The sequence below is a fragment of the Lipophrys pholis genome (genome assembly GCF_963383615.2).
Source record: "Lipophrys pholis genome assembly, chromosome: 21".
Classification (NCBI taxonomy): Eukaryota; Metazoa; Chordata; class Actinopteri; order Blenniiformes; family Blenniidae; genus Lipophrys; species Lipophrys pholis.
Window position 1 is genome coordinate 17,138,252 of NC_137649.1, and position 24,630 is coordinate 17,162,881.

Consider the following 24,630-nt stretch of genomic DNA (forward strand, 5'->3'; position numbering starts at 1 on the left):
CAGACAAAAACATTTACCTCTGTAGGTATTTTACCTAGCTTTTCTTGCTCTTCGAAGAAAAGCCACTTTACATCTTTCCTTCATCAGTTTGCTCCAGTACCAGAGCCAGCAATCTCAACTACAACACATCTTCTTTATCTTCAAAGCAACTGGGAGAACCAAACAGAAATGACATCCTTTCAATAGCTATCATCCCTACAACCTGCAGTCACCAAGGACGTTGTCCTAACCACTGAGATGCACAGTCCTTGAACCTGTTCTTATTTCTTACAAGTACCTGAAGGAGTCTTTGACAAAAGCAGAAAAACCAGACAGTCATTCTTACTTCGCGATGCAACAACCTTGCCAGCAGCTGTACATCAAGGTCCCTTCAAGTTGTTCCTGTTACTTTAATTAAACTAAGAGGTTTGGACTCAATACTCGGTGGATAAATCTCCAAAGTTTCACATGTATGTGTTGCCTTGTGGGGAAACATTTAAGTTTTTGTCATAGAGATACGTTGTGCTCATAGATCCAGGGATAGCTCCATCCTAGGTTTACACTATGTTCCCGGCAGTCCCGTTTCCACGAAACGTAGTTCGCCGTGGGATTTTAGGGAATTCTGAGGAAGGCGTGACACGTTTTTCCACGTTCTGTCAAGGTTTTCTATGAATGCATACCTCTTGATTTCTTTTTCGATGGCAGAGCTTCTAGAAGGTGTTCTGTCGTTAGTTTGCTGAAACTCCCCTCCGGGCCCGGCTTCCTCCCAGACCCTGATAAACCGCGATTGAACGTGATGAAACTGCTACCATACACCGTAACTACGCCGTGAGAACCGTGACGAAAGCGCGACCTGTTACGTTTGCCCCGTCCCGTCCCCCTGCGTTGTCTCACGTCCATCCCGTTTTGTCCACGTTGGCCTGAAACGGGGCTGCCGTGAGTGTAAACGTAGCTTTACCAGCTACCAGTTTTAGCAGTAACCTCGCCCCTCAGTACCAGGGCCAGCAGGCATCATCAAGATATAGTCATTAAAGCAGCCCTGGAAGCACTTTGAATTAATGTGCCAGCCTGAGCAGATCTGCATCCGTTATGTTGGTTTAGCTCCTTCAGCCCGTCTTGTCATTTTACCTTAATTTTAACTTCTCTACCCAGCCACCCTGCAGGCACTTACATATCAGCTTGAATATAGGTCGTTTCAAATTGTTCCGAGCCAAACAGGGAAGGCACTGCAGGCTGAGAATTTAACCCCTGTATCCATATCTTACTCATCTGCACCACCCAGCCCACAGGAAGATGTATGTTGGGTTCTATTATCATTATTAGTTCCTATTTGTTTCCCTGTATGGGAAGAATAGGAGTCAGATCCTGCCTGGAAATTGAACCCCATCAGCTTCAGGTACTCAAGGGCAGTAAAGTGTTTGAGCTCCCCCTACTGGTGAACAGCTATAACGTGGACTATTACGCGAGCTGTGGTCTGCTGGGGGATTACTGAGATCACAGCATGCCTCAGTGTGACTCATCTAATGAATCGCCTTTCATCCACAGACCTGGATGAGCCGGTCTGACCGACAGTCTGGTGTTCACACGCTTACACCCGTTGCCGTGCCAACACAGCGACACGGAGTTCCTCGAAGGCACAACGACACAATCGAGGCTTCAGTATTAAAAATAAACAGCATGTACTCAAACTAATCATAAATAATAACTGCAAAGAGGCTGATTTGTTGTGAAATCCCTTTACGGAAAACGAGTGCGTACGAAGCAAATCTATAGTAGCAGAAAACCTTTTTTTAAAATAGTTTTAATGCAGCAATATAAAAAAATGAATATGCAAAAAAACCAATGACGTGAAAGAAAGAAGAAATGCTGTGTCCAAGTGACCCCTCTGAATGCATTAGAACTCGTTTACATTGTCTCTCCTTTTTTTTTTTAAACATCTCTCAATTTTCAGTTAAGATCATTCACTTGCGGGAGGTATCCTTAAAAATACATCTTGACTTAAATATATTCACTTCGAGATCAAATACATCCTGGGTCTAATCAAAGTCAGTTTTGGAAACGTTTTTTTTTGTTTGTTGACACAACCAGCTCTTTTCTGACGATATAATACAATAAACAAGCCGGGTTGTGACAGCGAGTCACGCGACGGCGTTTCAGGCCCGGACCGCCTACATGGGCGTGTGCGAGCGCTGTGACGAGGAGGGCGAGGCAGCGGCGGTGGAGGAGGACAGCGATGTGGGAGGGGGCTGGGGGTTGGCTGAGGAAGACGAGGAGGAGGAGGCAGTAGATGCGGATGCAGAGGTGGTGGCGGCGGCGGCGGCAGCGGCGGCGGCGGCTGCGGCAGCCGCTGCAGCAGCTGAAGACTCAGTGATGCTGCTGTGCGTGATGAAGCGCAGCCGCAGCTTCATGGCCGGCCGCAAAGACATGATGATTTTCTCCACCTGAGCAGAGAGAAAAATAGAGATAATTTTGTTTTGTGCAACGTCAATAGGATCAACAGTTAATCAGGTAATTATCAGCCAGAGTATTTTTCAATTATTCTGCTGGAGAATTGAATAGCTGTCGTAGAAACTAAACCACAAGCTTGCATTAAAAGCATGAATATCTAAGACTGACATGGAATGTATATAACTATTTATATGAATATTATAACATATAATGAAATCCTCATGAATGCAAAATGAAAACTTCAACAACATTGGACTTAGAAAGCCAAATTCATTTACTTTTTTTGGAGTTTAAACTTCTAAATAGTTTTTCTTTTTAACTCTTTTATTGATTCCTGGTATTTGTCACTCGGCACTGAGAGCGACACTGAAAATATCTACCTTCAAAAATCCAATCTTTCACAGACTTCCAGCTTTTGTTTCCTAAAAATGCATTTATTTTTCAAAAATCAACTTTCAGAAAGGTCATATTAATGAAAATACCTCCAGAGACCTGCCTTTGTATTTCAAAATCTCCCTGAAACTTCAAAAAGTACTATATACTGTGAAATTAAGGAGACCCGCTGCTTTCATAATAAAAAAACAGCCTCCCTGAAAGGTTTAGAATTAATTGAAAACAGATGTAATACACTCTCATCCCTATTTGTCCAGGGAACAAGTCAACCATACAAAAAGCACACAAGGTTAACAAGCAAATGATGGATGAATTGGAAAACATTCAACAATGGAGGTCGATCCAACTATCAGTTAAAAGTCCGTAGGGTACTTCTGTGAATCAATATCATTTCAGTAAACGTCCTATTGTGATACTTAAGTGTATTGATTTTCTCTCACAGGCCAACAACACAAATGCTTCCAATTTACAACTTTAAAGGGAAATTAATCAACGAGGCAGTGAAATAAATAAGATTTGGATCATCAAGATTCCATTTTCTGAATCACGCTGCAGAACATTTTTCACTGTAAAACCTAGCACATGTTTGCCCCTGGCCTATATTCGAAGCATCACAAGACATTTGTGGCTGAAGGGTAATGTTAACCACAATAAACTTACAGTTTCACAGTCCCAACTCTGATGAAAGAGCTAAACGAACAGTCATCTTCCCCCTCTGATCATAAACCTCACACTCGTCACACACTCTCACTCGTATGTTGGGTCTGTACAGTCTAGTTAAAAGTCCCTACCTGCTCCTTCACGCTGTCTCCTGTGTACATATACTTGATGTGATACAGGAAGTCACAGATTGGATCCATGTAGCTGAGGTGTTGGCAGTGCTGGTCGACCATGAGGAGCATTTCATAGAAGGCCACAGCGATCTGAAAAACATGCAGTGATTGATATAGATATAATATATAAAATCAAAATAGACTTGGAAATCTTTCCTGAAACTTTTGCTTTTGCCAGGTAACATGTTATTAAACCAGTGATTGTACCTCCAGCATGCATCGCGACCTCTCCTGCTGGAAGCGCTGCAGGAACGGCCCCACCAGGTGATACACGTACAGCAGCTGGAACTCCGTCTTGACGACGGGCTTAAGCGTCTCTGACAGAAATCTACAAACACACAAGGACCCATGAAAATGTGAAAATCCCAACAGGACAGGTGAGGAGGAGGAGCCCTCCCTTACTTGGGAATCAGAGACAGTTGTCCAATGGATGAGTGATGCCAAACGGCGTGTGCCAGGGCCAGCACGTAGCTGCAGTTCATTTCACTGTAGCTTTGATGGCAGGCTGTGAAGTCCAGCAGCGCGAAGGGGTAACCTGCCCACTCGGTCTCCGAGGTCAGTGCCGGAGAGCTGATCACAGACACGATGCGGTCGTGGAGGACGATCCAGTAGGGTTCCTGAAAGAGGAGCATGGAGGTGGTTGCGGTGGATTTGATCTCAGCTGATTTAATGAAAAGCGCCTGGGACGGTTTTCTTACAGGAAGGGCAGTGATGACGAGGCCGATGGCATTCATCCACGCTGTGATGTTCTCTCTGGGAACCAGAGGTTGACTAAAAGAAGGATTCAATGAAAACACATTGAACACACACTGCTAACAAAAATGCTTGACATTTCCATTTCCCAAAAGCATCTTGTTTGCGTGGTAGTTCCTGTGAGGAGATCACCGGCTGTTTGTGTGCCTCACCTTTTCAACACAACGTTGAGCAGTGCGTTGCCAACATCTTTGCCCGGCAGGGCCAAAGCCATCAGCTCCACGCAGGTGACGTGCAGCGCGTGAGCTGCGGGGTTGGGGAACTCGTTGAACCTCCAGTCACAGTTAGGGAAAGGACCGGGTGACTTTCCAGCCATGGGTGAGAAAGAGTTAAGGAGTCTTATAGTTCATTGGAAGACCACTCCAAGTACTTTCGATAGAGATAGAACTGTATGCATATAATCCCCCACCTCATTATGATCAAATAACCTGAATGAAGAATATTGTCTGTCAACAAGCATTAAATCTGTAAGTGACAAAAGATATAGTGTCTTCATGTGATGAGAGTGAAGTAAACAACTGAGTGACATTAAGGAAGGATATTGTCCACCAAGCGGCCAATCAGTTTGCAGTAGTAGGTGTCGTCAGGGATCCACATATTGTCCTCTCTGGCGTTCATTCCAAACTTCAGATAGGTTTCACTGAGACACCAACCCGGGGTACGATTGTCCTGGAAAATAAAGAATAAGAATGATTGTAGCTAAAAAAAAAAAAATAAAAGACTGGCGATGATGATACTTAAAATAAAGCCACAAATGACAACTCACATAAATATTTGATATATCGCCCATGTGCGAACTTGGCCTACCTTCAGTGAAGACATGATGGCATGAACCAGTTTCCTCTTCAGGTTGGTCCTGTCCCTGAGATGTCGTTCATAGTAGTGAAGAGTGTTGTACAGGTAGGTCACTGGGCGGTCTGCACATAAAAACTTTAGTGAACCAAAGACAGAAGATCAACCCTTCCCTTTTAATCTATTAACCCTTCTTGTCTTTAAACATTCAGTCGGTTGGCGCTCACTGACCGTGGAACTTGTAAAGCCCTCCCAGATGATCCAGGAGTGTTTCCAGAGACTTGGAGACAGGAAGAAGCTCCAGGAAGCGGTGGATGACGATGTCAAAGACCGGCAGGAAGCGCAGACACACATTGCCAAAGTAAATGGGCAGGTACTGAGGCTGCAGCTGCATGGGGGGGTTGACTTGGTCTGCGAGACCCTCAAAGTACAACTTCTCTGGGTATTTCTGCAAAGGAAACAATCACCATGAACAGTTTGTGAGTTCCAGTCTGTGTTTTTATATCTAATTCAATCATTGCCGACTTGAATTGGCATTTTAATTTGGGGTGTTGTCTGCTTGATGATGGGAAGGAGCATGTACCTTGTGGTAGTTCATGTGTTTGTTGTGCCAGTCGCTCTGCAGCCAGTGCTCGGGAGCATTCTCCTTCACAAAGTCATTGACTCTGTTCCTGAAGTCGTTGGGCTTCAGCAGCAGCAGCTGGATTATGAAGTAGCAAACCTGTGCCTCATTTCCATCATGGCTTCGCATTGCCTGGAAGTACAAGAAATAAAGAAAAGCAGTGAGGTGCCTGAGCCCTGTATCAGACAGGGAATAATTGGATTTTCTGCGCATGTCCTCACCAGGCACAAAATCAGCCTATCCAGTGTGACGATGTTGTATTTCCAGACCATGTCGTTGAGGATTTCAATGCACTTGTTGAGCTGCTGCCCGCCGGCTGAAGTCGAGAACTCGTAGACGAGGAAGTCTGCAAACGTGCGCACGTGAGCCACCAGTGCACGAGCTCCGATGCGTTCCAAGACCCTGAGTCACAAAAAGCGTTAAGTTTCATCATCCCTCAGTCAGACTGCATTCTCCCTCTGGATCGCCGACTTACAGATATTTAGAGATCTAATAAGAAAGCCTTGTCTTGTCAAATTAAATAGTCCACCTCGTGTTTGCAGTACGGAGAGATTATTATTTTTCTTTTTTACTTTTGATGGTGTATATGTTAAGCTACAATTTGGAGACACAAAATGTCACCAGACCTGAAGCCGATCTGGTTTATGTGGTCCGTCTCCAGCAGCATCTTCCACAGCAGACACAGGAACAGCGGCGGGGAGCCCTGCATGGAAAAGTGGGTGATGATGTCGTTTTCATTGGCCATCGACTTCCACTTCCTGTACTCCTCTTCCACGTTCTTTTTCAGGTTGAAACGAGACTCCTGAGGAACGTTGTTCTGCTTGAAGAATGCCTTTAAAAAAAAAAAAAAGACGGATTGTAGGAGTCATTACAAGAAGATACTGTGGATTGATAATAATTCTGGCTTAGTGATAGTGTTGATATTTGTACCTGTAGCGGAGCAGGGAAGCAGGACAGAGTGTGTGAAGCCCAGTTATGAGGGGTGAAATTCATGATGGTCTGCAGGATGTCTTTACACCAGGTACCATGGATGGAGTCAGAGCCTGTGAAGAAGTCTTCACATTCACACAAGAGGATGATTATAAAGAACGAGGGACTAACAGGGACAGAAAAGTCTATTCATTGCCAAGGTAATGGGTTCAAAAACAACAAAACATGACAAAAGAAAAGCAACGAAAGGGACGTAGCTCAAGAAAACAAAGTCTAAAAAAAGGAGAGAAAATCCACAGGTACCGGTGACGTGTGTGGCTCTGGCCAGGGTGAGGATCAGGGCACGGTTCAGCTCCTCGGACTCGGCTGACAGGACCGTCTTTGGGTCGTTGAGGAAGCGAGTGAACTGTGGCTGCACCTCTGAACTCCCCAAAGCTGTGATCAACCGCAGAGCTGTGCTCTCAACACTGCGGCGGGAGACACAGAGGCAGCATGATGAATTATCCTCCGTGAAAGTGGGCAGAATAAAAGACTTGTGCAACGTTGCACAGAGCTGTGCTGCTAATGAAATGAAACTGAAAGAGATCTATGACTATCCATGAGTCACCAAAAAATTACTTTGAGAGCTGTATGTAAAATTGCAAACATACTGGTTGGTGATTTTTAAAGAGACAGAGACAGTTCATGTGTGGGAGATGTGACGTGCGAGTCCACGTTACCAGAGATGGAGCTGATTCTGGTTGGTCTGAGGAACAGCAGCCAGACTGTGGAGGTGACTCAGCAGCTGGACTCTGTAATGTGGCTGGATGTGGTGCATCCTGTAGCTGAACATCTCCAGCAGCGTGTGAAGGATCCCCCACGCGTGACACTTGAAGACGTTGGGCAACAGCTGGCCTGAACAGAAAGTGTCTCATTATCTCACATGTCTAGGCATATTCTCATTCGTCCAGGCAGGAGGCATCTCAAAGCAAATGTTCTATCAGTTACACTAGCCAAACTAAGCCCCAATCTTTAAATTCTAAATAGAAACTGAGACTTATGGTCAATGTAATTTTCAACACAGGACGCACGGTCGGTCAATTAAATATACTCACTGATAAATCCTTTGATGCCCAGTGACTCGATTTCCATGTAGACCAACAGCCGGCTGTATGTTTCTACCAGCGCAGGAGCGAGAGCATTGCTGGATTTGGCGTGGGCCAACTTGATCACACGTGTGGCGATGCTGTGGATCAGACTGAGGAGAGCAGAGCAGGATGAGTTTGAGGAGTCCTAAAAGATAAATCTATGTTCTCGCCTCTCTGCTCTTCGTTTCCGTACCTCATCTTTGCATGTACAGTGAGTGAATCCAGCAGATTCATAGGCAGTGGGGTCACTGATCCAGAGGCCATACAGTTCGTGCCGGGCAGGTTGATTCTCATGGCTCCGTTTCCACAAATGGTCTCGACCAGGACACCCATGGGCAGATTGAAGCACTCGGAGTTGGTGCTGTAGGCGTTACACAGCAGGGCGATCTTATAGTCGGACATGCCCAGGGTCTTGTTTCGTAGCGACTGCTGAAGAAACCTAAGAAAAAATGCGACAAGAACATCATGTCAAACGAAGGCCATTTAGTCTTGTTCATTAACAAGCTGAAATCTAACAGAATAGAGGCTTTTTAGGATCTTCTTACTCATGGTGAAGTTTGAGAGAGTGTGGTATGGGAATCTGTAGGTTGGTGTCGCTGTGAGCTTTCCGATTCAGGTGGATCCAGATGCAGGTCATGGCAAAAGAATGAGTCGACTGCGGTTTGTTAATGTCAGGAACTGGAATGCACTGAAATGAAACAGAAATCAAGTAGAACTATTAGTTTAACCACGACTATCACAACCATAAACATATTCAGAAGTTGTTTCAATTTACATTTCAAGGCGCAAAGTCTTGCTGACTTAATAGGTATCGGTACCAGTGTTCAAGAAAATAATGCGTGGACATTTGGCAGCACTGCTCAACAGTGTGTACCTCTTTCTCTGGGTAAAGCAGGTCAAAAAGCTTCATGACAGGCAGGAAGTCGGCTAAGGCATTCTTCTGAATACTTCCTGATATGAACTGGAGCAGGACCCACATCAGATGGTCTCTCCCTTTTATAAGACCTCGACTTGCAAGCTAAGAGGAAAGAAAGAGAGAAAATTATATATTTTTTTTAAAAATGGGATCTATCTTGCCTTCAATAATCTGACCACTACACATCTGATCATCTGATGCATTCTCATGACGTCGTTGCCTCCTTTACCTTCTGGTGTAATGACAGCACCATGTGAGGGAAGCTTGCAAACTGAAACAACACAAAGAAGATGAGCTGGGAGGACAGGTGCTGCCACAGCAACTGGCTGGTTCCTCCAATATCGGCGTCGAAGTGTTCCTCGGTCTCAGAGCGCTCCATGGCGTAGACCACTAGGTCCACCAGCTGCTCCTCCAGCACCGGGCAGCGCTGCTTTTGCTGAGAGGGGGAGGAGGGGACGAGTGTTACAGGATGGAGAGAGGAGTGGGGCGGGCAGAAGGAAAGAAGGAACGAAGGAACAAAATAAGGATGGAAGGATGGATAGAAGGCAGGATGACAGAAAGAAAGAAAAAGATGGAATAAAAGAATAACAGAAATGGAAGGAAAGAAAGAAGGAAAGAAAGAAAGAAAGAAGGAAAGAAAGAAAGAAAGAAAGAAAGAAAGAAAGAAAGAAAGAAAGAAAGAAAGAAAGAAAGAAAGAAAGAAAGAAAGAAAGAAAGAAAGAAAGAAAGAAAACAGGGAAAGAGAAAAAAAAAAAAAGGGGGACACAATGAGAGAAAATTCACAATTAATTCACTTCACAATCATAACTTTGTGTCAACAGATGTTTCAGTTATGCATCATTTTCTTCACACTGCTGACACAAGCTGAACTGAGTTGACGTCATTTAAACTTGTAGCTGCTCTCAGCAGCACGTTTGGCAGATACTGATGCTCATCATGTTTTCTCCTCTCAGTGAACAGTGTGTAGGACACAGAACTTAATACACACATGTTCATTCAAAGGACTCGTCACACAAACTACTTTTAGACTTTCGTGGACAAGGGGAGATTTTTATGTCCAGGGTAACGAGGGAAGGAAGAGAGGAAATCAAAAGGAGGTAAGAGAAGCGGCTGGAGGGGAGTCGTAGGTGGGGGTTTAGGTTATTGGGTTATGGAGAGAGGGGGAGACAAGGAGGCGAACACTGATGGGAAAGAAGGTTAACTGCATCTTAAAGCCTCGTTTAGGTTTCAGACTGAAACCAATGGAAGCAATTAATGCAAATTGCTGGGCTGACATATGGCCCTCACACTCCTTTAACTTCCAAAAGCTGTTAATTTTGAGAAGATTCATGTTCATACATCCATCATATGGGAAAACGTGTGAGAAAAGAGAATCCCTCCATAGTTCCCCTCAGACCTCACAGCAGTCGCACACACAGTTCAGCTGAGCAAGGACTGAACAGCACGGCACCAACGAGCACAACACGGCACTGGACGGCAATCCAAGGAGTGCGACGCACCCGTGCATGCAGACTGGACAGGTTATAGAGGGTGTGGAGAGGGAGTGTGACGGGGAGGGAGAGGAGGAGCTGCGGAGACGACCCCCCCCCAACCCCCCACCCCCGCACCCAATTGCTCCATCTTTGAAATTGTCTCCAGCACAACTTCTCCTCTGCTGCACCCGAACACACAGGGACAGACGTGCTCACACGGAGAGAAAGCGAGGGAGGAACGCAGGGCGACGAAGGGACAGAGAACAAGAGAGGGGAAAAGGATCCACAGGCATATCTTCTGTCCACAGAGAAATCAGCCACACGGCTTACCCAGTGTAATCCAAAAGCCAGGACTAAAACCCCACCTATCACACACAGACATCCTAAACAATGCTTATTCCATATAGCGGGACGGTCATGAACATTGGCAAGTATTGAGGGTAATAAGAGCCCATGGTGACCTCCAAATACTTGAGTCCAAGGGGATTGTGTACTGTTCAAGTGGAGTGATTATATGGCAGGATTTTATTCAGGTGACACAATCTATATACCTAGTGTTGACTTACTAGGTGAGAATACTCCCTAACATGTGCCCTTCAAGGACATCCATGTAGATTACATTATTTTATCATGTTTATTAGGGGATTTACTATTGGCTTCATTAAGTGACTAATATTTTCCATGTCCAGAGGCAGATCATCAACAATCCTATAAGTCAATAAAATAGCTTAAAGAAGTTGTAGCCTTTGTTTAGTAAACGTCTTATGACTGACAACATTATGTGGCACACCTCTCTCATCCAGGCAGACAGCCGATCAGACACACTCAGGAACTGACGTGGGCAAAACAATGAGTATCAAAACATTGAAAGCTTTGTGTAAAACACTTCCTCTACTTTTTCTGCAGCAGGTTGAATTGAACGTTTAGAAATGCAACTTATTTTTGGTGACATAAAACCATCCCATAATATCACATAAGTGTTTATCATTCGGACACATTTGAGGGGATAGTACCACCCGCATGAGAATAAATCGTTTAGAATGTTCAGGCTACAAATGTTTGTTTAAACTGGAAGTAATTTTTTAATTGTCTTGGAAATCAAAATACGGCGTCTTATCAAGTCTCATATTTCATGAGATCAGGTGCTTTTCTCTAAAAAATGCTGTGTGGGCGTAAAAATGACAACAATGAAATCCAGTGTCTGGATTTACATGGCAAATTTTTGGTTAAACATGGTGGATTTGTTTGAGGGATCAGATTGTCCTGTTTACGATCAATCCCATAATGCTTTGCTCTGTGGTATTAGCTATGACTTCCGCACGTCAGCCCATATCTTGATTCTGTTTGAACAATTGAGCTGTTTTTTTTTTTCATTTTATGATGTAATAATTAATTTGAGGTCAATGTGCTGTTAACATAGACCGTGATCAGATCATAAACAAGACGGCGCCACCCTCAGAGGAAAGTGTTCACATTGAATGATTTTAATCAGATCGGGTTCTGTTAGGATTACTTGCACAGCTGTGTATTATCGCACTTTATTTGTTGACATTGGCTCAGTTGTGGCTGCCACTATGCAGAAACCCCAAAACAAACACTTAATCAGCATCTCAGCAAAGGGATACGACTCAGAAATACAATACTGTCAAAGTCCAAACCACTATTGAAACAAATATACCGATGTTTTGCCCAGATCAGCACGACAAAGAGCAGCAGCAGGTCCAACACATGGAGACCTCGCTAACAACAGGCAAGCACCAGACTACATCCATACATGCGACGTAGCAGAACTTGACATGTCAACAGCAGGGTTTCAAATATTGAATGCTTCATGTCATCTTGTCAGCTGAATCAAAATACACTCTTTTTCTGATGTATAATCATTGTCACTTAGTTGAATTTACATGAAGGGGGAGAACTTGCAATTTCTTTTTAAAGCAATAAGAAGGTTACAAAGGAACACTAAGGGGGTATGCTTATTATATATTTTATAGCGCATAAAGATTTTGAACTGCATATTCCCTTAATGTATCACAGAAAGATTAAGTAAGACCGTATGTAGAGGCTGTAAGTAGAAAGTTTACAATATAGTTTGATTTGCCAGTGAAAAGCATCAGTCAACAAATTTCACGGCTGAAAAAAAATCTTTAAATGTGAAAGTACAGAACATCCTGGATTAAAGCAAAATATGCAACTTGATCCAAATCAAAGTTGCAATAGTGAGACTACTCTACGTTACTTACATTTTAAAATACCCATCAAATATTGTGTGAATTGGGAGTTAATTGTAATGTATTGATCGACCAATTAGTAAATTACATTAAAAGATGGAGCAAGTTTGCATGTGAAACTGGATTATCCTTATTTGGGCTGCATCATGTTTAGTTAAACATCAAGCAGTTATACTTTTATCAGCCTATCCAGTATAGTTATATATCTGAAAAAGCCCTGCTGTGTCCATCTCAAGCTCTGTAGCGTTTCACTTTGGTTTTCTTTCTTTTTGTTCAGTTTCCCATCTCTAAGGACATGAGCGCGTCTACTGAAGCTATGTGTCCAATGGGCTGGTTAGTCAGCAGGTCAGGTGACCAGGAGGAGGAACAACGACATACCTGGGAAATGTTCAGAGTCTAGAGAGCGCATGGCAGAGAGACAAACACAACACACAACCAGGGGAGGAGAGAGAGGGAGAGAGAGAGAGATAGAGAGAGAGAGAAAAGGGAGAGAGAAAAAGAGAGAAACAGAGGGGGGAAGGGGAGGAGAGACAGAGAAAGTGGTGACTAAGGAGCTAGGTAGTTCACTGTCTGTTCAGCACATTCAGCATCAACTCAGCCAGTTGAAACGCACCAACGAGATTCTGGACTGTTTGTGGTCCAAAGACTTTTATTAAATCCAAAAGTTGGACACACGGTGGTGATGGCTGAGCTGAAACTGTATGAACCCAACAGGGCAAAGTGACACCAGTGCATTATGGGTCAAGCTCACAGCATTGCTTTACAAATGGTCTTATATTGCTGTGTTACAAGGATTACAGGGAGAAGCAAGGGGACAAGACGGGCGTGAAAGGTGGGTCGGGAGGGAGGGGTTAAAGAAAGGAAAAATAAAAGCATACAAAATAAAAAATTTAAGTTCAAACTGATATGGAACTACTAGTGGAAACCAACACCACAAAGAGAAAGGAACAGGAAGATAAATCATGGAAATTCAAAGAGCAAGTCAAAGACTTACGAAAAGGGAATTGGGGAGAGGAAAAGTGAGGGCAGGTGGAGGAATTGAATGGTAGCAACGGAAACGCAGAAGAGGACGAGGGCGCTGGTTTACCTGTTTGTTCAGGCCTAACATGTTGCACACCATCTCTCTTGAGTACGGCTGTTCGAGCACGTAGCGCAGTAGACCAGTCTGTGGTTCAAACAGGTCCTAAACACACACGCGCGCACACACACACACACACACACACACACACACACACACACACACACACACACACACACACACACGCACACGCACACGCACACGCACACGCACACACACACACACACACACACACTAATGAGTGCGACCCATGCAAGAGCGAAATTATGAGTTTTGTGTGTATGCTCGTGCGCTACCTTGTCGAAAGGCAACATGCCTTTCAGAGGAAAGTTGAGAGATGTGGGGTCTAATTTCCAGGAGTTGCAGATTGCCCCACTGTTATTCACTACAGGCAGCAGACTGCATCGTCCTGTGGACACAAACACTCGTGTTTTTACTGATATCGACAATTACAGCACCGAAATTGTATTTAGCGTCTCGTTAACATCTCGAAACTTGAATAAAAATTTATCAAAAAGCTACAAATCTTACATTCTTAAATAAATGTGGCAGAAATCCAAGATGGACATCTAGGAGGCTTCTGATGATGTAATCTTTTTCAATATCGTGTAAGTTTTTGTTTTGGGAGTGTGTTTTTGTGAGCGTCTTACCACAGATTGAGTTGATTCTGGCTGTGGGTCTGAAACTGTCCACAAAGTCTGATATCAAACTGCCTAATAGCTGCAAGTGAGAAAGGAAGACACAAAGTGTATTAAACACACTTTAGAAAAGCTGTGGCCTACGGACACACACACACAATCATACGTACCCAGTGGGACAGATTTCCTTCAGGATACATTCTTCGGATTTCTGTCACAGCAAAATAGGCTGGCAGGAGGCAGGCATTTCTGTCCAGGATGTATTCAACCAGCTGGAAAAAGAAGTGAGTATGAAATACATTCAAGTAAGCCATCAAATCTAAGGTATACATATGGACATATGGAGAAGGAGAAACATGAGTACCTCTCTGGCAACCAGGAGCTGCTGGACTATAGCCGAGCTCACAGTTGTAGGCACAGTTTGAATTTTATCCAGCACAGCTTTCAGCAGGTCACGCACCCCCTGAAACGAACACAGTTGAGAACACGGTGATATAAAACTACGCAGAGGACGCAATGCAATGAAATTCAGAAATGAGAAAAGCAATTAGAACAAATTAAATTTTATTTGAAGAGCCTTATATATTATTGAGCTTGTGTGCTGGCATGTATGTTCGTAGGAGACCTTGTAGTCCACCCCGCCGATGATCTTGCGGATTAGTCGGAACGTTAACGCCCACAGCTGTGTTCGCTCCCACTCCAAACTATCTGAGTTCAACAGAGCTCCACAGACCATCCTAAAAGAAGCAAGGCAGATCAAATTGGTGACACACAGAAGAACAGAAACAATGCAATGTCTGTGGACTTTTTCACAGCTGACGATAACCTCGTGTTATATTGTGCAGCATTAAATGTGTTTCTCGGCAGGTCACGGGTACCTGGGCGGTAACAAACTGGTCTCCACAGCCATCGCCAGGCAGTCGTACAAGAAGGAGATCCTCTTTGGACTGTGCTGAGCGTGTATGAAGCGCACTATCCACTGCACACACTGTTCATGGGAGTCCTGTGCAAAGAAATTAAGGCATTAAAAAAAAAGAAAAAAGTAACACAATTTATGGATGTTTTTCGTGCTGTAATATGCTTCTGTGTGTGTGTGGTAACCTGCGGTAGAGTTCCCCAGTATTGTCTGAATGCGCCGAGACAGCTGATGAGTTTTGTCCTCTCGTCTTCCGGAGTGTCCATAAACATCCTGAACACACAACACTGACTTCAGCCGAATTGTTTTGTGTCATGTAAGCACATTTTAAAGTATGGCCAAAACATGAGAAAGCTGTAAACATAGATGGAGTTCTCTTACCCAGCAAATGCTTCTTCTATAATCTCGGTTTTCTGAGAAAAAGAAGCGAAGAAGAATGAAACAAACGGAGGGATTTTATAATTACAAGCTTATAACATCTCCCTTATGAGCTGCCTGTTTTTTTACAACATGCTATAGACCAAGATCTGATGGGCACAGATAGAGTTCAGCACACTCCATGTCTTTAAGTAAACATTGCAGCCAGTCTGTGTTTCCAATTTGTTTCGCATGTTGCGACCGAAATATTCTTACTTTCACGCTCAACCTGTCTCTTTGCGGATATGATCGTTTTTAATTGCGAAATACTTATAGGAAACAACCACGTTTGACATAAAACGTGAATCTGTTGCGATGTATTGTGAAGGTAAGTGTGTGTACATATAAGCAAGTTGTAAAATACAAAAACATGTATTTATATTGGATTTCATATTGGAATGTATGTGAATCATGTCAACATTCTAATATTCTCCAGTGGTAAGCGACACACTAATCAAAGTGAAGTAAAAATCACCTGAGCTGTTAAATAATATCATGGCTGTTGAAGTCAAGACCACACTTTAATTGAGGATCGCTCACTTAAAAGCAGAGTAATTTTACTTTGGGAAAAGGCTAAGCTCATCTCAAATGCTACATGATGTTAGCTCGACCGGAAAATCGCTCATAAAGATGCAAATTACCACAACATCCTCAAAGATGCTTTGTAGCTGCGTTTCCATCGAAAGCGCCATGTTTGCAAAGTGAAAGTGTGCGTTTTTAGCCAAACATCACACAAACTGAAGAGGTTTGTCTGCAGAAAGAACGCAGACAATACAGCCAAGCGGCTAATGCTAATAGCAGCCGGACTGCATATCGAGCGGTCCAACAGCAAAAACATTCCGGTAACAAAACAGACGCGCGTAACCGTTCCGCTACATTTAGTTCTGATCTATTCTTAATCTTCAGTTATTAATTATGAAGTATGATTACTTTAGAATGTTTATCCTTTGACGTGGAACTACTTGAAAAAGTATTTGGGGTCTTCTTTATTTTACGCATTGTATCATTTGTCATTTAATGTGATGTGATGGCCAGTCTTGAATAGTTCCAATAAAAATACAGCAACTGTAAAAAAAAAAAGAAAAAGCGCATGATCGAAACTAAAACAAATCTGTCTTTTATAGTTATTTCCAATTCCCCACAAAAAGTGTATACATATTTGTTTTTTGATTTATTTATTTATTTTTTGTAAAATTTACATTAAGTTATCCTGATGTAAACGGACATAAACCAAACAAATAAAAGTGATATTTGATATATTATATATATATATATATGTATATATATATATATATATATATATATATATATATGTGTGTGTGTGTGTGTGTGTGTGTGTGTGTGTGTGTGTGTGTGTGTGTGTGTGTGTGTGTGTGTGTGTGTGTGTTCTTTGATGTCCTCTACACTCAAAAAGATCAACCATGCAGTTTTTCAGTTTACATATCAGAAATATGTTTGATGTTTGAACATGAGCATATCTAGTTTCTTGTTAAATGGTTCATTCTAATATATGTTGTTCAGATAATATGAATAAATGGGATTCAAGCTACTTAATATGAATATATGGAATTGTGTGACATGATTGAATTACATTAACTCAGCAAATTATTTTAGTGAGTGTGGAAATGACTGGAAATCTTTTTTTTGACTGTATATCTCGCTGCAGTTTATCATAGTTCCTTGGAGGTGGGATTTTATCCAGATCATTCCGAGTGGAACCTGCCAAGAGTAAATTTCTAAAAAAATAAAAAAATAAATCTATCATGTAATGATTCATTATGTAACCTTTCTCCCTCCTTTCCCCCACCTGTTTGTTACACCTGACGCACAGGTGTAACAAACAGGTGAGATCGCATTCCTTCCTCAAACGCGGAAACCGGCGGCGCCGCGAAGGTATGTGTATCACTTCAACTGTAAATAGTTAGAATTTGGCTGTTCTTCGAATACCAGCAGTTCTCACGTCCACAGCAGAGCCCGTCTTTTACTGGAACATGTGTTTTTTTTTTTTTAATGTAGTCGCGGCTGTTTGAGCGACTGGACGCTCCGTGCGCCCCGGACGGACTCACGAGCTGGAAAACCGGCGCAGGGCCAACTTTTGTTCCCGCTCCTTGTGAAAACATGAAATCTCTGAAAGATGTGGACTGTATTTATTCTGCTCATCTGTGGTGGTCTGCGCTTCTCAGGTAAGAGCGATTTACCTTCACATTGCAGTACGACACATTTTCTCTATAGGACCCCCCCCCCCCCCCCCCCCCCCCAATCTGCGAACACTTATTTGATTTCAGTATTTAATCCTTAACAGCAAAAAAAAATTTAATAAATAAACATTGGAATATCAGACTGATTCTAATAAAACTGAGACACGTCTCGTCTAATGCTCTTCTACCCCTTTTTGACCAGCTGGATTTATGAGGTTTACCCAGATTAAACACTCTGTCATTTCTATATGACAAACAAACAGATTTTTTTTGCATGCAATGTTTGGGTGTGTGAATGCCATGAAGATTATTCATGAGAGGCGTGAGTTAAAGTAATTATTTTGGTCGATACTCATCCAGGGATAGTGTATTGTCACGTGTTGAAAACCAGTGAAATGACACCCTTCAGTGTGCACTATCGGTGATTTGATGTTTTTATTGGTATTAAACACAGAATAAGGGTCAGTCTGAGTGAGTGTTATTGAACTAGAAAAAACGTGGCGATGACTCCCATCCCTTGGCCAGAGAGTTCCAGCCACTGCCATCTGGACAGACGGAGATTCAAAGCCCCAAAACCTAAGACTAGTCACTATAGGAGCAGCTTTGTTCCTGCTGCCATTTCTTTTCTAAATTTATCTTAAATGCACTTTACTGTTGTTATGTAATCAACTTCGACCTGATTTTTATCTATTTATTGTCCCTTTATCATATTTTCAACAAGTCTTTATAGTGGCATTTTTAGTGGTTGCGTTTATTTATTAATTTTATATTCACTTTTTAACCTATCTATGTCTGTGTCCCTACTTTTTTTTTTTTACTGTCCTGCGTTTTTAATGTGTCTCTATGTACTGCCAGATGCCCTCTCCCGCTGCACAAAACTCTACCTACCTGTACCAATAAAGTCACCTTTGACATTTGCAATCTTCTCTTTCCCCCTCAAGTTTCCACCTCCCCTCCCAGGCCCCTCAATGTCAGCTTCTCCTCTGTGAATCTAAGGAACGTCCTACACTGGCTCCCTGGAATTAACACCTCTGATGACACACTCTTTACTGTGGAATATGCAATGTAAGTAAAGATTTAGGAGTTTATTGATTTCAAAACAGTCAGAAATACAGACACTGCTGTAGCCACGAGAACAGGGTCTGATTTATGGCAAACGACAATAAAGTCTCAAAGGAATTTATTGGAAAAAACTCCCAAAGAAAAGAGAGTTAGACAAAGCTGAACAACAACAGTCACCGGATCTTGGAAACGATATACAAGGTTCTCACTATAAATGTTGGATGGGGTGTGTGTTACAGGTTAAGTCCCTCTGCTTTTATCAAGATTCTGAGCATTTAAAACATTAATCTGTGTGCCGTGTTTTCCTCAGCTATGGGGACAGCATTGAGGGCAATAAAGGAAGACGGGTGAACTGGAGGGCCGTGCAGAAGTGTAAGGAAATAGTGCGGACCTGGTGTGATCTGAGCAGGGAGACGGAGGATGAGGAGCAGGGGTACCATGCCAGGGTTCGGGCTGTAGCCACGGGTGCGTCATCCAAATGGGCTTTGACGCGGAGGAGGTTTGACCCAAAGGTGGACAGTAAGTTAAAGTGACACTCTGCCTCTAACGTTTGAGACATCGGTGCTTAAGGGCACACAAAGAAAGCCTTGCAGTCATGCAGACTGTTTCACTCATCTAAATCCACCAAAACATTTTTTTTTTCTCTCCATTCAGCTAGTTTCGGACCTCCACTAGTTTCGGTGGAAATAGAAAACAACAGTGCCATCATCACTCTGAGGGGTCCAATGAGGTATCCGTCAAAAAACAACTCCTCCATGCTCTCATTGGCAGCAATCTACCCACAAATGACTTATAGCCTCTGGATCAACAATACCTACCGCAACCAGGTGGTGAGTAACTGTACATGTGCCAGCAATCTTATTTTATGTTGCGATCAGGAACTGATCTGTGCATGTCCACAGCACCATGTTCCCGTGGTGGCCAGTCCACACAAACACCGGCTGCTGGACTACAACACGCAATACTGCTTTTCTGCTCAGTCACGGTTCCTCTCCTTGCCGATCCAGTGCCAGCCCTCAGCATGGCACTGCATAATCACGCCTCAAGGTACAAACCACATTGCTGCCCTGCAGAGCAACAGTGTATTCCTGTTCAACGGGTAGAAAGGAATGTGACTGAACATGGAACAGAAAGTAAAGATACGCAGATGTTTATTTCATCTGTTCTTGAGATCTATTGAGTGTGCGCACACCTGGAAATGATGCAGTTTCAATGAAACTGATTTCGGGTTTTTGTTTGGGGTTTTTACTGCTTATGCTACAACTTTTAAAAAGGTGTCATGTGGGATATATATCTAAAGACAACATATGCTGTAGTTTGTGCTATAGTGGTCAATAAGATGTAAACATGTCGTTTGAGGAAAATTCAAGGTTTCTACTTTCATCTCTTGGTTATAGACGGATACATTGTTAATGGTCTAAGACCTGTGTCTCCTTTGCTTCATACTACTTCAGCATCTTATAGACTCTTTACATCTTTCTCTCCCCAGACCCTCTGATTGAGCAACTGCGAACAGTGGTTGTGGCCATTGTTGTTCCAGGCTTGTGCTTGGGTATGGTTGTGGTGGCTGGCTACCTTCTCCATCAATACCTGACAGGCAAAGGACAGAAGAGGCCATATATTCTGGTAACACAAATGAACACACAAAGAAAAACTGGCTATTAAGGCAATAGTGTATGCCTTTAAGATATTGGCCATGCAACAGTAGACTTATTTCAGATGTTTAGTGATATACTGGGGGGGGGGGGGGGGGGGGGGGGGGGACATGCCACCATGTTAAAGAGAAGTTACTCCTCATTTGTGGTTATTCTATTGTAATTAATGTAAAGTATACCTAGTATACATTACATCACTTATTATTTCAAAAGTTTGCTGTCTGTCCTTAACTCCTCATTTTCCTCCATTCAACCTCCAGAACTCACCGTATTTCCGCCCAGTCCCGGTGACATTCCCTCCTGAGAATCCCAGCCATATCATTGTCAGCATCATCAGAAATGAGCCCCTGTCGGACCCCATCAGCACCGTATCAGACCCCGAGCGCTCCAGGGGACAGCAACATACTGCAGGTCCCCCTCCCGCTTATTCCCCACAGAGCCTGGGAGCTCATCCAGAAGAAGACTGGGATGATCTGTCTATCGCCTATGGATTTGTCGGTGTGGCTCCTAAAATTATTGAAGAAGAAGATGACGAAGGAGAAAGGAGGCTCGATGAAGGAAATGCTGGGACACACGCAGCTGGAAGCAGCGGCCCGAGGAGCTGTCCGAGAGTTGGTGGTCACGACACTGGAGTTTCTGCTCCTCTGCAGAAATCTTATGGAATGCAGAACTTGTTGCAGACATGCAGAAAGACGCACGTGCCGGTAGACGCACAAACAGAGATAAACACTTGTGATCGTGTAAGCGCAAGTGCACAGACAAATTCAACTTTACTTGCACAAACTCAAGTGCCATCACTCGCTGTTCAGGGGTCAACAGGTCAAGTCAGCAGAGAGGAAGAAGAGGAGGAGGAGGAGGAGGAGCAGCAGCAGCTTCCAGGTTTATTTTCAAACAAAGATGAAGATGAATGGCATGAACCAGAAAATATACCTCTCCTTTCGGCGTATGCATCCCAGAATATCCAGAACATGAGCACCTCCCCCCCTTCCCATTCTGACCACTTACAAGATGACTATGCCTTCCTGGCAGGTGCCACCCAGGAAACGGAGGAAGATGATTATGGAGACGAAGAAGAAGGTAACAGGGTTTGTGTTGATTATGATCCTGAAATTGGGAAACTGGTGCTGCCAGCGTTCAGCCAGGAGGAAAGAGTGGATGTTTTCAGGGTGTCAGATCAAGGAAATAATAGCTGCATCGGGGGAGAGGATGAGGAGGACACATACGTGATGAAGGGCGAACTGAGGTTGGAAAATGTGTTTGTCAGACAAGGATCCGAGGAAAAGGAGGAGGCACAGAGAGAGTTGGAACGAGGTGGAGCAACATGTTGGGAGGTGGATGAAGTATTTAGCAAATGGAAATTACAATTCTCCACGGGTGAGTAGATCACGTTTATCAGCATACATACAGAGTTATTACAAAAACTAAATGCTGAAACAACGCTTCATAATTAATTGGTTTAAAATGTAAACGGTATCTGATTGTCAATGTTTTATGAGTACTTATTGCTATAACGGTCATTTTAAATGTGAATGTTGCCACTTTTGTCTCATTATGACCAGCACTTTTCACATTGAATATATCTTTTAATAAATGCATTGTGGTATAACTGAAAAACTATTGGTAATGCTGTAGGAATCTAAGGAATCATTACTGAACCGGTGTTTCACTCGAGTTACGTAATAGTCATAATAGTCACAATAGTAGTACAAAAGAACTAATGAAGGAAGCCAGGTGGATTTAGTTTTTTTTGTGTAGTTTCTCCATGGCTGTGAATATACGTTGTTATTCTCTGACGGTGCACCAATGAAGAGTCATGAGTCACGGTTGTTGTTTAAAGCAGTCTACCTACAATAAGAGGGCCATGTATTTGTGTTGGCGGTGTGTTAGACTAAATCATCATGAAAGGATTCTCAATTATATGTAAAATAAAGTAAGGACAACTGTGTTTGATAGATTTCTTTGTTCTAATAATCTTACTCCACCAGATTGGGTGCCATTATTTTCCTTTTAAACATTTGTATGGGACATGCATTTGTGGAATGAGGACTGTGTGTTACACCCATGACAGATTATCCATTGCTTCTCATTGGTTACCTCTAGTTGCCGATTGCCAGCACAACATAACCGGAAAGAGAAGCTGCTGTTGGTAGAGAAGATTTGGTAAATGTTTAATGGGTGCAAACCACACACTTTTTTTTTTTTCCTGACACCCCACAAATGCTAGTCCCGTACAAATGTTACACCATTTAAAGGGGAATAAACTTCCCAATGTTATAAGCTTAATTCATAAGAAGCATTTCTATAACAAAGAAAAAATGTATTGAAGAGATTTAACAATTTTTTTTTAGTGCAGTTTAGGTTTTATTTGCTGTTGTACAAGAATCTTTTCTACAGATCAATGATGAGATGATTGAGGAGACTACCTCTGATTTTTAGACACAATTAAGACAAAATACTCACATAGCACTTTACATATGCTGCCTTCGACTAATATTCATATTAATGAAATGTCTAATAGGCTTGCAAGCATCCTTTGCATGATTACCTGCTTTAGCATCTACGTGGAGTTCATTTGTGCTTTTTCAGATGTTCTGATATGAATATATAGACTGTAATTTACAAGCTGTCGGGGTTTATTAAAGGACAGTAAATACATCTCCCAGAAGAATGTTGCCGAAAACAAATTTAATGACATAATGATGAAGCATTGTGTCAATTGTCTTCCTCTTTCCATGTCTCATTTCGCTGCCCCGGCTTCATGAAGTGTCGTGACTCACCTCAGTGACAAAACCAACTTTTACAAGAAGTACCTGAACCGAAAGTGAACTGCTCAAGGAAGCTTTAGCAACATTAGTCTGCGAGTCAATAAACATCTCAGACGATGTAATGATAAGCTTCATGTGATAGACGAAGTTTAACTTTGGGAAATATCTTATACTATTCTTGTTTTTGTGTAGTTTTGTCTTTTATTTATATTTTCACAAATGTTTTTTTTTTGTTTGTTTTTTTTAAAGATTAAAGTGTATGTAATAAAGAAGTTGTTGTCTCTGACATGTTATTGAATTAAGACTCACTAATTGTTTCACCAACAACCCTGTTTTCTTACTCAAGGTTTGTGCTTCGGCCATGTACATTCATAAAATACTAGCATGGTCAAATTAATTGTTTCTGCTATAACAATATTTGTTCTGTATTAAACACCAGTATACGTCACAGGATTCAGTTAGAAAGCTGACAGAGACACCTACTGGTCAAATTGAAAATGCCATTTGACTAGATTAAGTCTCAGTAACAAGTTTTAATCCTTTGAAAAAGATAAAATAGCATACAGTATACTGTATAATGTAGAAGTTGTACCAAATAGTACTGATCTAGAGTCCTATTGAATAAACTGATCAGCTACAAGAGTTCAAAAGTACAGTGATTCAAAATACAAGTCTCGAGTCAGATTTGATCCGTTTCAGTCGTGTCAAGATGATCGACAATCTCTGCTTTACACTATGATATTGGTAATAATCTGCTAATACAAACGCTCCATAGTAGGCATTGTAGTAATAAACAGAGTAAATTATTATTCTTTATGGCTTGCCACCATGAAAAACGAAAGAGCCGAGTGTCTTTAGATCAAAGGTGACAAAAAACAACCAAACAGAGATAGAAAATGTTCAATTTTACTACTTGAAGATTTACAATACAAAGTGTAAAATCCATCAATATACATCCTTCTTATTGCACATGCAGTCACAGTGGCAGTATGGATAACACAGAAGCTGAAACATCTATGTCAACCAACAACTTCTTCCAGCTAATGGTACTCCCAGTCGAGGTGAAAGAATTTCCTGCATTAATAGATGTGACTTTTATGACCAAAAGAGCTGTTTTTTTACAACTTTCCCTTAAATAAATGAGGACAACGAAGCTCATAAAGTTATATAAATAATTTTGCTTGACATACAGAAACGGTCTCTTCAGTTGCATCGAAGAAGTTTCAAAACTTTAATTGTGAAACTTGGACAGTGTTAAAGTGTTTTAGCATTTCACATTATAGTTACTTTAGCCATTTTTACAATTTTTTGTTTTCATTTCTTTCCCCCTCATTTGAACAGTTTTTATTTAGCTGTTTTAGCTTTTAATAATTTTTTCTATTTCAACTTTTTTAAATGCTTTAGT

General features: G+C 42.2%; 2 protein-coding genes across 7 annotated transcripts; one reads left to right on the forward strand and one right to left on the reverse strand.

Annotated features, from left to right (window-relative positions):
• Positions 1-1,862: 1,862 nt before the first annotated feature.
• med23 (mediator complex subunit 23) lies at positions 1,863-16,369 on the reverse strand. Of its 2 annotated transcripts, none has more exons than XM_080490060.1 (30): positions 16,187-16,369; positions 15,510-15,541; positions 15,314-15,401; positions 15,091-15,215; positions 14,838-14,949; positions 14,577-14,675; positions 14,383-14,484; positions 14,225-14,294; positions 13,871-13,983; positions 13,584-13,679; positions 9,023-9,229; positions 8,752-8,895; positions 8,423-8,565; positions 8,071-8,316; positions 7,845-7,987; positions 7,470-7,644; positions 7,054-7,217; positions 6,751-6,875; positions 6,447-6,652; positions 6,042-6,222; positions 5,782-5,952; positions 5,430-5,646; positions 5,214-5,323; positions 4,949-5,075; positions 4,559-4,724; positions 4,352-4,424; positions 4,056-4,270; positions 3,861-3,981; positions 3,612-3,743; positions 1,863-2,420 (listed from the first exon to the last, which is right to left on the reverse strand). In XM_080490060.1, the coding sequence occupies exons 1-30, from the start codon at positions 16,235-16,237 to the stop codon at positions 2,148-2,150; spliced, it is 4,227 nt and encodes a 1,408-aa protein (XP_080346186.1). In that variant the 5' UTR covers positions 16,238-16,369; the 3' UTR covers positions 1,863-2,147. The 2 variants fall into 2 exon arrangements, with proteins under 2 accessions (XP_080346186.1, XP_080346187.1); XM_080490061.1 differs by having other exon boundaries at positions 13,584-13,661; positions 16,187-16,316.
• Positions 16,370-17,414: 1,045 nt separating this feature from the next.
• Positions 17,415-23,512, forward strand: il20ra (interleukin 20 receptor, alpha). 5 transcript variants are annotated; one of them, XM_080491237.1, is made up of 9 exons: positions 17,465-17,728; positions 18,685-18,808; positions 19,116-19,324; positions 19,460-19,635; positions 19,708-19,852; positions 20,295-20,431; positions 20,721-21,537; positions 21,725-21,834; positions 22,561-23,512. In XM_080491237.1, exons 1-9 carry the CDS (start codon positions 17,680-17,682, stop codon positions 22,582-22,584), a joined length of 1,791 nt encoding a protein of 596 aa, XP_080347363.1. In that variant the 5' UTR covers positions 17,465-17,679; the 3' UTR covers positions 22,585-23,512. The 5 variants fall into 5 exon arrangements, with proteins under 5 accessions (XP_080347361.1, XP_080347362.1, XP_080347363.1 ...); XM_080491238.1 differs by having other exon boundaries at positions 23,225-23,510; XM_080491235.1 differs by lacking the exon at positions 22,561-23,512 and adding an exon at positions 17,415-17,438 and having other exon boundaries at positions 17,562-17,728; positions 20,721-22,405.
• The last annotated feature ends 1,118 nt before the right edge of the window (positions 23,513-24,630 follow it).

What these genes read in the sequence shown, in the direction of transcription:
- med23 (XM_080490060.1), bottom strand. Translation starts at nt 16,237, where the DNA reads ATGGCGCTTTCGATGGAAACGCAGCTACAAAGCATCTTTGAGGATGTT. An exon ending in TGCTTTACCCAGAGAAAGAG is followed by an intron (nt 8,566 to 8,751) that starts GTACACACTGTT and finishes GTTTCATTTCAG; the next exon opens with TGCATTCCAGTTCCTGACAT. An exon ending in CAGAGCCACACACGTCACCG is followed by an intron (nt 6,876 to 7,053) that starts GTACCTGTGGAT and finishes GTGAATGTGAAG; the next exon opens with ACTTCTTCACAGGCTCTGAC.
- il20ra (XM_080491234.1), top strand. Translation starts at nt 17,680, where the DNA reads ATGTGGACTGTATTTATTCTGCTCATCTGTGGTGGTCTGCGCTTCTCA. An exon ending in TGGTGGTCTGCGCTTCTCAG is followed by an intron (nt 17,729 to 18,684) that starts GTAAGAGCGATT and finishes TTCCCCCTCAAG; the next exon opens with TTTCCACCTCCCCTCCCAGG. An exon ending in AGAAGAGGCCATATATTCTG is followed by an intron (nt 20,432 to 20,720) that starts GTAACACAAATG and finishes TTCAACCTCCAG; the next exon opens with AACTCACCGTATTTCCGCCC.